The 11,545-nt window shown below is 53.3% G+C and overlaps 1 protein-coding gene across 6 annotated transcripts; it reads left to right on the forward strand.

The window, feature by feature from the left end:
* The first annotated feature begins 153 nt into the window (after positions 1–153).
* ARFGAP2 (ARF GTPase activating protein 2) lies at positions 154–11,280 on the forward strand. 6 transcript variants are annotated; one of them, XM_089914146.1, is made up of 17 exons: positions 157–469; positions 647–765; positions 1,285–1,357; positions 1,877–2,008; positions 2,093–2,173; positions 2,987–3,068; positions 3,359–3,415; positions 4,055–4,096; positions 4,461–4,513; positions 4,943–5,079; positions 5,180–5,311; positions 7,731–7,859; positions 7,939–8,087; positions 8,974–9,100; positions 9,258–9,351; positions 9,450–9,568; positions 10,042–11,280. In XM_089914146.1, the coding sequence occupies exons 1-16, from the start codon at positions 398–400 to the stop codon at positions 9,552–9,554; spliced, it is 1,584 nt and encodes a 527-aa protein (XP_089770272.1). In that variant the 5' UTR covers positions 157–397; the 3' UTR covers positions 9,555–9,568; positions 10,042–11,280. The 6 variants fall into 6 exon arrangements, with proteins under 6 accessions (XP_089770273.1, XP_089770272.1, XP_089770270.1 ...); XM_030764110.2 differs by having other exon boundaries at positions 163–469; positions 7,939–8,073; XM_089914144.1 differs by lacking the exon at positions 10,042–11,280 and having other exon boundaries at positions 159–469; positions 7,939–8,073; positions 9,450–9,664.
* The last annotated feature ends 265 nt before the right edge of the window (positions 11,281–11,545 follow it).

Consider the following 11,545-nt stretch of genomic DNA (forward strand, 5'->3'; position numbering starts at 1 on the left):
ACCGTTCGGCAACTGGCCTGAGCTAAGGCCGGGTGCCGGGCCTCGCAGTCCACGCTTCTGTGAGGTGGCTCCACCTCCTGGGGGTGGCGGGGCTTGCGGGCGGCTCTGCGGCGAGGTTTGGGCCTGTGGGCCGGCCGTCGCCCCGCCCCGGCTGCGGATTGGCCCCGGCGCGGCGCGGCGCGGCGCGGCGTGGATTCGGGCGACCTCGTGGGGCCCGGGACGCTGACGTCTCGGCGCCAGCTCCGCCGGCCGCCCATTGGTCCAGATCGGGACAAATCACCCCACCCCTCGGCGGGCCGGCCCCCGTTGAGGCCCACCCAACTGTGCCGCCTTCGCGGCCGCGGATTGGCCCGTGACGGGACCCGTCGATCGCGCTGGTGTCTGGGAGGGAGAGAAAATGGCGGCCGAGCCGAGCAAGACAGAGATCCAGACCCTTTTTAAGAGGCTTCGCGCAATTCCGACCAACAAGGTGCGTGAGAGGGAGGCGCGCGGCGCCCGGCGCCCGGCGCCGGCCGAGAGGGACTCTCCCGGCTCCCCTGGGTTCTGAGGGAGGGAGAGGGGTCGGCGCGGGCTGTTTTCCTGGGGTGTCAGCGCCCGGCCTCGACTCGGGGCCCCTGACCATTCGCTCATCTCCTTCTCCACCCAGGCCTGCTTCGACTGTGGCGCCAAGAATCCGAGTTGGGCCAGCATCACGTACGGTGTGTTCTTGTGCATCGACTGTTCCGGGGTGCATCGCTCCCTGGGCGTCCATCTCAGCTTCATCAGGTGGGGTCTCCTCGCCGTCGGTCGGGACTGGGTGCTCAGCAGGGCAGAGTGGCTGCCTGGACTTGGAGCGCCCTGGGTTTGGTGTTCGCCAGCTTCTCACGGGAGGCAGCCGCCAGTGTGGGCCCCTTGTTACACAGGCGGTTCGTTTCCGCGTCTGGGTCAAAACTCCGTTATTTCCTGGTGGTCAAACTCGACGCTCCAAGCGTTAGTTTCAGGGAAAAGTTATCTGCGTTGTTCTTGTTGCTGATGCACTGGAGCGAGACTGTGGCTGGCCTTAAGGGAAAGGCCGAGTCCAAGCTTCGACCTCCTTTCGCATCTGGAAAATAATTAGTACCTTTTGGACTAGATGAATAAAGAGCAGAGCTTTCCTGGACAGGGTAGAGTGGAGGAAACAGGGAGGTGGCTGATGAATGTCTCCTGGGTGCCTACTGCAGCCCGAGGCCAGATGACAGGTGTGGGTCTGCCAGGGAAGCGTCTCCTGGAACCTGCTGGTAGGTGACACACGGCCCTTGCACACAGGTCCACAGAGTTGGATTCCAACTGGAACTGGTTCCAGCTGAGGTGTATGCAGGTCGGCGGGAATGCCAATGCGGTAAAGCTCCTCCTTACCATCCTCCTGCCCCCGTTCTTCTGCCTGGGTACTGATTTCACAGTGACTTCTTGGAGGCCCTCTCAGTTTCTCTGTTCAGAGGATTCTCTGGTCTATGGCAACACTGTACACTATTCTCTACACTTGGAGATTGGTCGTTGTTCTTTTCCAAGGGGCTTTGGATTCGAACTAAACTGGACAGACGTTCTTGGGGGAGAGGCCAAGGGCTTGGGGCCTCCGCGGTTGTCTGGGTCTCGTGGGCCTGGATGAAGGAAGGGCAGAGTGGGTACAGCATGCTGTCCTCAGGCAGAGCTGAGTGAGGTCTGGGCTTCAGTCGTTCATCGTAGAGGATGGGAGGCTGTGTTTTTTGTAGGAGTCTCTGAGGAACTTTATGAAAAACTGCTGGTGTCAGTAGAGCATACTGTCCTATATAAGTAATAACCAGACTGTTAGAAGGAGGTGTCTGTTTTGCTCTGGGGAGAACCACCTGTAGCGCGTTCTCCTCTCTTCTTTGCTCACCAGACAGCCTTCTTCCGCCAACATGGATGCACAGCCAGTGATGCCAACACCAAATATAATAGCCGAGCTGCCCAGATGTACCGGGAAAAGATCCGGCAGCTGGGGAGTGCGGCCCTGGCTAGGCATGGCACTGATGTAAGTGCCTCTTCTCCCGGGCTGGGGTCATGGGGTAACTGGGAATATTCAGAGTCCTGTGTTTCAGTTGTGTCTTCTTTCTAGCTTTGGATAGACAATATGAGTAGTGCTCCCAGTCACTCGCCAGAGAAGAAGGACTCTGATTTCTTCTTGGAACACACTCAAGTGAGTGCGCACAAGGAATGTTTCCCACAGTTGTTCCTGACAGGTGGTTTACTTACTGAGGCCAAGGCCCACAGTCATGGGCATGGATTCCATTCGCCTTGGTGTGATACCTCATACGGGGAATGTTTGGGGCCCACTGCTGGATAGACCCAGGTGTTTCCTCTTCCCATGAGTAGGGGTGCAATGAGGCCCTCCTTAGGAACACACCCCTATAAGCTGGGGTGGTAGGGAGGACGAGAAGCTTCTTAAAGGCTCGAGGTATCAGGAACCCCAAATAACTTTTCCTGGATTCTTCCCCTATGATAAAGGCACTGTGGCTGGGGACAATGAAGGGATTCCCTCCCAAGCAACCTACCCCTGGGAGGAGGTTTCCCCTCTACCCACCCACTGGGTGCTGAAGTCAGACTCTGTTTGAATCCCTGCTCCTCTACTTAGTCTTTCTAGTGTGGTGGCTAAGACACCTAACCTCAGTCTCTAAGATCGAGAACGTATCTACCTCATAGGCTTGTTGTGATAATAAAACATATTTACATGTAAAAAGCCCTTAGACTTGTACCTGGCACATGGTGAGTGCCCGATGTAATTATTAAATTAAGGGAATGGGTTCTGGCTCTAAGTAAACAGTGAAGGGATGGAGGTGGCTGCTAGTTTTGTGCTGCCTTCTTCCATAGTGAATAGCAACTATAATTTTGATTGCTAACCTCCAGTATTCTTTCCTCATGGGCTTGGAGTAGGGCCTTGTACCCACAAGGTATTTGGCACTCTTTGCCAGCAGGAATGGCTCATCAAGGCTTCTGTCATCTGGCTTTTCAGCCCCCTGCCTGGAATGCACCAGCCACGGACCCATCAGAGACCCAGCAGCCACCCCCATCTGCAGAGAGCAGTGGCCTGGCACGTGAGTTTAGCCCAGATTCCAACTATGTGCCTTGGTCCTGGCAAAGGACTTGGGGCTAGGAATGGGACACCTGGCCAAGGTAATGGGAGTGAGGGGTCTCCTACTATCTCTGGGTGGGCTGGGATTCACTTAAGTCCCTCAGAGGAGGTGGTGGGCATTCTTTCTCTATTTTGGTGGCCTCAGAAAGCTGAGGAAAGTCGGTGCCCCTACTTTTACCCCATCACTTCCCTTAAGGGGAGGTCATAGGAAGTTTTGAGTCTTCCACCTGATTCCCATCATTGCATCCACAGAGCCGGAGCACGGCCCCAACATGGAGCTGCTTGGCACCTCACCCAAAGCTTCTCTGGGTCAGTATACCAGGTGGCAGGTGTGGGGTGCCTGGGAGAGGGTCGGCCTCGGGGGTTCTTTTCAGATCTGCTGCTGCCTGGTCATGTGGACTGAGGTCCCAGGAGACTGAGCATCTGATCTCTCTGGAGTGGGGCTTGGGATTGAAGTTGTGGCTGCAACATCGACCACAAGGACTTGAGAGCAGGCCCTTGGCGGCCGGTGTCCCAGGCCTGGGGTTTGCCTCTGGGGGTGGGGCTGGGGCTGGCCAGCATAAGGCTGCACACCTAACCCTGGGGGCCGAGGCAGGATTGGCCTGTCTGGTCTATTTCACGAGAAAGGGGACAACTCTGAGCTGCTAATGGCTGGAGGCAACATTGTCCTTTCTCGGCCAGTCCCTGGCCTTTTGGCTCTTTTCTACTCTTTTCTTGATGTCCTTCAGACTTAGTTCAGGGTGAACAGTCCATTTGCTGCCCTGGTTTGTTTTGTCGACCTTTGGGCATTGGGGCAGGAAGCCAGCAGAATGACCGTCAGTCTGACCCCATGGGAAGGCTGGCATGGCCTGGTCCGGAGTGAGGCTCTGTAGAGGCCTCTGGGCTTGGGAGCTATATGGAGGCTCTGAGGTGGGGCCCCCTGTTAGCCACAAGTCTGTTTTTCTCCAGAGTCCATGTATCTGTCACCTAAAGGGGCTCTTCCTGCCAGAGGTAACCAGCAGCTTCTTGGGGAGCCCCTTGCGCGCCCGCTTCCTCTGCGCTAGGAGCTGAGGCTGGTGTTTGCTGCTGCCCCTGCCTGGCGGTCTTGGTGTCGGGTCAGGGACTTTGTCTCTGGTGCTTCAGGTCTAGGTTCTTAGGTCCATCGGCTGGGAATCAGTAACCTCCTCTAACCTCGTCTGTCTTGGCTTGGACGTCCTGACACCATTGGTTGGAGCTGGTGGTGGCAGCTTTGCCTTCTCCTGCCTGAAGCGGTTCTTTGTAGAAGCTCTTGCCAGAAAGCTGCATGATGCGGACTGAGCTGCTGCCTCTGACCTCCCTTTGTCTCTGCTCACGCCCCACCCTCTTCCTCACACAGAACTGAAAACCTCCCTCATTGGCAAGAAGAAGCCAGCAACAGCTAAGAAAGGGGTAGGTGGGGAGAGGCAGTATGGCAGAGTGGTTAGGAGCTGGAGTCAGATGCCTGGGTTCCCCCTTTGCCCTGACCACTTACTGGCTGTATGACTGGAAAGGTGCTTAGCTTCTCTGCACCTGATCTGTGAGGGGCTGTCAAGATGCTTGTCTCTAAGGGGCTCCTGGGAGGAGTCAGTGAGATTGTGCACATAAGTGCTTGGCACATCCCGGGCCTGGTAGCGTTAGCCGTTGTCCTCTGGCCCCCAGGCCTCTGCTGGGGTTGTGTGGGCCACGTTATGCTCAGCTCCAGCAGAACCACTGTTCTCCCTCTCCACCATGCTGACGGGGCTCCTGTTTTTTTACACTAAACTTTAAGAAGGAACCCTTTCCTTGTGGGTGTTTCCATGCATTGTGGTTGGCAAAGCTCTCATCACATAATTCTGCCAGCTGGGTGCCAAGAAAGGCCTAGGGGCCCAGAAGGTGAGCAGCCAGAGTTTCAGCGAGATTGAGCGGCAGGCCCAGGTGGCAGAGAAGCTCCGTGAGCAGCAGGTGGCTGATGCCAAGAAGCAGGCCGAGGAGTCCATGTGAGTGTTTGCCAGAGGGGCCCCAGCTTGTATGGGGTTGGGTGGGCAGGTAGGACAGGTCAGGATGGTGCCGGCCTCTGACACGTTTGTTCCCTCTAAGGGTTGCCTCCATGCGTCTGGCCTACCAGGAGCTTCAGATTGACCGTAAGAAGGAGGAGAAGAAGCTACAGAATCTGGAAGGGAAGAAGCGAGAGCAGGCAGAGAGGTTGGGCATGGGACTGGTGTCCCGAAGGTGAGGCTCAGCTTTGGGGTGTGGCAGGGAAATGCCATTGTTCCCCTGGGAACCATTGAAGGTTCTTCCCAGCAATTTGGGGTTCTAGGCTTAGTCTTCCTCCAAGGCTGAATAGATGACTTTGCTTATTGTCTTCAAGCCCCTAGTATAGTGCTTGGCACATAGTAGGTACATGCTCGCTAAGTATTTGTTGAACGAATGAAACACAGGATCAGGTGCTCTTTCGATATGTCCAAGAGACTAGGGTGGTATTTCTTTTTCTTTTTTTTTTGATATTTATTTATTTATTTGGCTGCACCGGGTCTTAGTTGCAGCATGCGGGATCTTTAGTTGTGGCATGCGGGCTCTAAGTTGCGGCATGCAGGATTTAGTTTCCTGACCAGGGATTAAACCTGGGCCCCCTGCGTTGGGAGCGTGGAGTCTTAACCACTGGACCACCAGGGAAGTCCCTAGGGTGATGTTTCTTAAAAAGGGTGCTAATGGCACTTTGAATGGCAGGACAGTTTTCTCAAGAGCTTCCCAAGAATCGCAGGGCTTTCAGCATTCCTAATACCTGTCCACTAAATGCCATTAGTGTCACCAGATGCCATAACACCCAGAAATAACCCCAGACATTTAAATGCCCTTTGGTTGGGTGGTACCCTTCCTGTTTCAGGACCACTGGGTTTATGTTGCTGTGGTTTTCTTAAAAAAAAAAAAAAAGAACAAGGGCTGCTGACCAGTTCTCTTATGCATTTTGTTTGCTTCACAATAAGAGTTAGCATCTAGAGATTTCAGTAATACTAGATTTTTTATCTCTCTTAAAAACTGGAATATCTGGCAGCGCCAGGGTGAGCAATCCTGGCTACAGTGAGCTTGTGCTAAGTGGTGTCTGCTCCTTTCCAGGGGGCGTGAGCTTCGCCAGTGGCCTTATTTACTTAAATACAGCAGTGTCATACAGGAGGTATTGTTTTCCCTTTTTACAAATGAGAAAATTGAGACTCAGAGCAATTAAGCAATTTGCCTAAAGCCCCAAAATCTAGTAATTCTTACAACTAGATTTTGAACATAGAACTGTTTGATTGCACATTTAGTATTTGTAGCCATTATGCTCTACTTCTCTGGAAGAAGATACAGCTGGGTATTTCTACTTAATCTTTCAGGACATGGCCAGTTGGATTTAAGTTATTCCCTTTTAGTCTGTGTGCTAATAGTGTAACCCACAGCTAATCAGGGAGACAAAATTTTATCCGAAAAGGACTTTCCTCTTCCCTGTTTTGTTCACAGGAATGACTGGATTAAAGGGTATATTTAAAACTTTCTTTTTCTTTTTTGTACTGCAGTAGAATCATTTAAACCCAGCCCACCTTATATAAAATCCTGTTGCAAAATATTCACTCCTTGGAGTTCTGCCAACCAAAAGCAGTAGATATTTTTTAATGAATTTATTTAAATGAAATTAATCCTTAAAAGCCTCTGTGGAGCTTAACACAGGAGGGAAGAGAGGCATCATGAGTTGGTACTGGCTGCCAAATTCAATGCCTCTTCTCATTGGGAAACCAAATAGCAGATCCAGGTTTTAGTGCGTAAGGCCAGACTCTACTTTGAAATGCTTTCTTCTTTAAAAAAAAAAAAAAAAAAAAAAAAAAAAAGGATGGGATAATTAAGAACTCATCCTTTGATGCCATTAGACTCACTTCCCTGGTTCTGGGGCATTTCATCTTTTTTGTTTTATGTGTCTATCTTGGTGAAGGATGTGGCTCATGGTGCAGCAAGTTGAGGACAGAAAGCACTATTATTTGGTGCACATTATCGTTAAAATTAAAACAGGCCAAACAGTCATTTGTCAGGGAAACCCTACTTTGAGAAAACAAAGCTGATGTATTGACAGGTGAGGAGTGCTCTCCAGTTTACACAGTTGCTAGCACTTCCTGCTGGGTCTTGCCCAGCCCTGGGCACAGTCAGGGGAAGAAGGTTCTGGGTGGTGCTCAGTGAAGGAGAACCCAGGTTTCTGCCAGCAGCTGGGCATCTTCTCTTCTCTTTCTTTTTTTTTTAATAAAGTTATTTATTTTTGGCTGCGTTGTGTCTTCGTTGCTGCGCTCGGGCTTTCTGTAGTTGCACCGAGCAGGGGCTTCTCTTCATTGTGGAGTGGGCTTCTCATCGTGGTGGCTTCTCTTGTTGTGGAGCACAGGCTCTAGTTGTGTGGGCTATAGTCGCACGGGCTTCGGTAGTTGTGGCTCATGGGCTCTAGAGTGCAGGCTCAGTAGTTGTGGTGCACGGGCTTAGTCGCTCCATGGCATGTGGGATCTTCCGGGACCAGGGCTTGAATCTGTGTCCCCTGCCTTGGCAGGCAGATTCTTAACCAGTGCGTCACCAGGGAAGCCCTGAGCATCTTCTCTTGTGCAGTGACACTGATGCTCACTCCTGCTTTTCTCCACAGTTCCGTCTCCCACTCGGTGCTGTCTGAGATGCAGGTGATCGAACAGGAAACCCCAGTGAGTGCAAAATCCTCCCGCTCACAGCTGGACTTGTTTGACGATGTTGGTACTTTCGCCTCTGGACCCCCAAAGTAAGGCTATTGTTGGGGTGCAGACTGGGCTACCATGTTCCTCATCAAGCTTCTCTGAGCCACTGTACTGTCTCCCCAGGTACAAGGACAACCCCTTTTCCTTGGGGGAGAGTTTTGGTTCCCGCTGGGATACAGATGCTGCCTGGGGTATGGACGGGATGGAGGAGAAGGAGCCAGAAGTGACTGTCTCAAGCGTCCGGCCCATTTCAGAAAGGTGGAGTGCTCTAGGTCAGCGCTGTCCAGTAGGATGCTCTGTGATGCTGGCAGTGCTACTGTGTGGTGTGGTAGCCACCAAGTATGTGGCTAGGGAGTCCTTAAAAAGTGTCTAGGGTTAATTGAGGAACTGAGTTTTTAATTTAATTTGAATAAATTTGAATAGCCACATGTGGCTAGTGGCTACCAGATTAGAGAGTGCAGGAATCAGGCTTTGCTTTGAGCTGTGCTCTGCCATTGCAGGAAGCCTTGTAGCCTCTTGTGCTTGAGGTCCATTTCTCTGGCAGGAGGAGCCTGATTTTGTGTCTCTGGCCTTCATCTAGTAATTTTTTAAAAGCATATTCCATGTTAATCGGGGTAGTCCTTAACTGATAAATAATCTGCAGATAATCCATTTGTAAAATGGGGACATAACTAATGACTTCAGAGCTGCCGTAGGGATTAAATGTAATGAAACTTATGAAACACCTAGCTCAGTGTCTGTGTCAGTGCTAGGTGGGAGTGACCGTACACCTTTTCAGCCACACTGGCATGCTTTTGAGAGTAAAAAGGGGGGGGGGTAATACTATTAATTACGCCAGGAGAGTAGGTGTAAATCCAGGCAGACTGAGACATTTGATCATCCTAGTGGTTTGGGGCAGAAGCGTTGGCCCCTCCAAACCCTATTTCCATGCTACCTAGTGGAGGGAACATAAGCTCTCTGTGCCTTGGCTTCAGTGTGGAGAAGAGAGGGCCCCTGGGTCCCAGAGCCGTAGTCAGATGGAGCCATGGTGAGCGTCCCCAGAAGGCCACTGGTGCTTTTTTTGGCCTCCGGTAGGAATGGGATAGTAATGCTATAGTGATACTATTGCCTGGTAGCAATGGGAAGAGTCAGAGCTGTTGTCCCACATGCACCCCTCAGAGTCACAAACCGGAGGGAAGTGGAAAGCCGGAGCTCAGGCCTTGAGTCGAGTGAAGCCCGACAGAAATTTGCAGGAGCCAAAGCCATCTCATCTGACATGTTCTTTGGGCGGGAAGTGGATACTGAGGTAAGTAGAGTTGTCTGCTTACCTGAGCCTGGAGGCAGCAGGTAGAAGCAGTTTCTTCCCTACTGTTTTGGACTTTGGCACCAGGGTGGCTGGGCCTGGATGAGTTCTTGGGTCATCGGCCCAGAGGTCCTGAGGCCTTGCCTTTTCTTCACCGCAGCATGAAGCCAGGTCCCGGCTACAGCGGCTCTCAGGCAGCAGCGCCATCAGCTCTTCGGACCTCTTTGGGGACATGGATGGTGCTCATGGAGCAGGTAGGCCCCAAGCGAAGCCTGCGAGCAGAGCTGGGGCCCCCTGGACTGGGAAGGGCTTCCTGCTGGGCTCTGGGTCACCCTTTCCCTTGCTTTGACAGGTAGTGTGTCTCTGGGGAACGTGCTGCCCACAGCTGACATTGCCCAGTTTAAGCAGGGTGTCAAGTCTGTGGCCGGGAAGATGGCCGTGCTGGCCAATGGTGTGATGAATTCTTTGCAGGTGAGGCTGGGACTGCTTGACCTGGGGTGGGAGGAGACCAAAGGGTAATGCTTGGAAGTTGGCCTTCTCCACCAGATCCAGACGTAGCTGCACGGTAGCCCTCAGCCCGAGAGAGCATTTTCTTTTCCTGAAGGGCAGCTTCCTTCCTTTGAGCTTGGTACCAGGGCTGGGCCTCTCCCTAAGACGATGCCATGTCTGCAGTGATTTTCCCCCACTCTTGTCATCTGTACTGTTTCTCCTCCCTCTCCAGCTTCTGTGAGATCAGGCAGGGCTTCCCCCTTGGGATCTGGCCACAGCCCCTTTCCTGGGTCACAGTAAAATAGAAAACAGTCTCTGCCAGGGTGAGATTGGTGCCTGATTCCCCCGCCTGCCAGTACCCCAGTCCCGAGGGGTGTGTTGGGGGAGGGTGTGCATGCTGGAAAGCTGATGCAGGTTAGAGACCCTGACTTCGTTTTTTCTTTCCCCATCCCCAGGATCGCTATGGTTCCTACTGATCCAGGCTCCATGGCTCAGACACATGGTGTTGACAGCAGCAAAAACCTCATGATTCCTAGGCCTGGGATGCTTGCCTTGTGGAAGCTGGGGAGGCATTGTTATTTTATACCTGTGGTGTGTGAGTGGGTGGCCTTTGAGGATCTCGGGTGAGGGATGGGCAGTATCAGCCCCTGGCCTCTGTCTGGAGATTGCTCCCTTTATCCTCTTCTCACACTCCCACCCCTGTGTGCTAGATTATTGTTAATCCAGTCCTGCTCCCGAAGCTGCTGCTCACTTGTCCTGCCACACTGGGAGTGAGGGGGGAGAGTTCCCTCAGGATGGCTTATCCTGGGTCCAGGCCTTCCCCGAGTAGGGAAAGTAAAAAGTATAAGGCTTTTTTGCTGGCTCTAGGATCCTTCCAGATTGTCTGAGGGTTTGGCCCCTGTCCTCTGGAACCAGCAGGGAGGTCTGGAAAGAGTTCTGCTGTAGATCAGCCCCCAGGGGAGGGAGGCTCTGGACTAGGCTGCTGCTGTTGCTGCTCCAGTGGTCTCTTCTGGGCACCGGGAGAGGGCAGGGGAGGGGAAGGACCTTCGTGTGGGCCTTACTGAGGGCTAGAAACTTTACCTGGTGCCTAAAGGTTTCATTTGGGGTCAGACTGGAGGCCCGGGTGATCTTCTCCTGTCTCACTGCCCCTTTTTACAGTGATCACTTGGAGGATTACTGCTCCTCCTGGGTGTCTCGGAGTTCTCCCATACCATCCATTGTGGACCACAGGACCCTCTGTCCCCTCCCGAGACTCTGTCCCTTCTTCCCTTGCTTGGTGGCCATGGTGGGTCTCATCTGCCCTGTGCTCTGCTCTGGATGCTGTGAGTGTAAAGCTGGCCAAGAAAGCAGAGGACGTGAGGGACGGGAGCAGGCTCCTGGGGCTCAGCTTTCTTCCTCCTCATCGTCTGGGTCTTGGGGCCTGGACAGCACCCCACCACTGAGAGCCTGAGGCGCCTACAGAGCTGCAGGTCTCACCCCTCTGGGCCACACACTCATCCTTGGTGCCATCGTCCCCTGCCGTGCTGGCAGCCTGGGCCCGCCCCACCCTGCGGTTGAGGGTTGAGGTTCCGGGCAACAGACCACTGTTCCCACCACCCCCTCACCCAAAGGGATGTGACTTTCTTTCTGGACTGTTTGTATTGAAACTAAGTGGTGTCAAATAAAGCCCCGACGGGGCCCTAGGCCTCTGTTGGTCTGAGTGAAGTAGTGTCCTCTCTGGATCCTGCCTCCCTGCCCAGTGCAAGCCCCTCGCCTCACTCTCTGGGCTCCCACCAATATGGGTAGGGCGTCGGTGCTGAAGCTGAGGGCGCTCTCTCCGGGGCCTCCAGCTTGTCCCTTCTCTGAAAGCCAAAGGCCCCCAGCTCCTTGGCCCTGTGCTGCTGTGAGGTGCGGTGCAGCCTTGACCTCACCACCCCGTGGCACACGGAGGACAGAGCTGATATTACTTGGCCCTTTAAC

Source organism: Delphinapterus leucas, chromosome 7 (genome assembly GCF_059928025.1).
Source record: "Delphinapterus leucas isolate spDelLeu-1000000601 "Yukka" chromosome 7, BTC_Dleu_Yukka2, whole genome shotgun sequence".
NCBI classification, from domain to species: domain Eukaryota; kingdom Metazoa; phylum Chordata; class Mammalia; order Artiodactyla; family Monodontidae; genus Delphinapterus; species Delphinapterus leucas.

What these genes read in the sequence shown, in the direction of transcription:
- ARFGAP2 (XM_089914144.1), top strand. Translation starts at nt 398, where the DNA reads ATGGCGGCCGAGCCGAGCAAGACAGAGATCCAGACCCTTTTTAAGAGG. An exon ending in AGGGGCTCTTCCTGCCAGAG is followed by an intron (nt 4,097 to 4,460) that starts GTAACCAGCAGC and finishes TTCCTCACACAG; the next exon opens with AACTGAAAACCTCCCTCATT. An exon ending in TTCGCCTCTGGACCCCCAAA is followed by an intron (nt 7,860 to 7,938) that starts GTAAGGCTATTG and finishes CTGTCTCCCCAG; the next exon opens with GTACAAGGACAACCCCTTTT.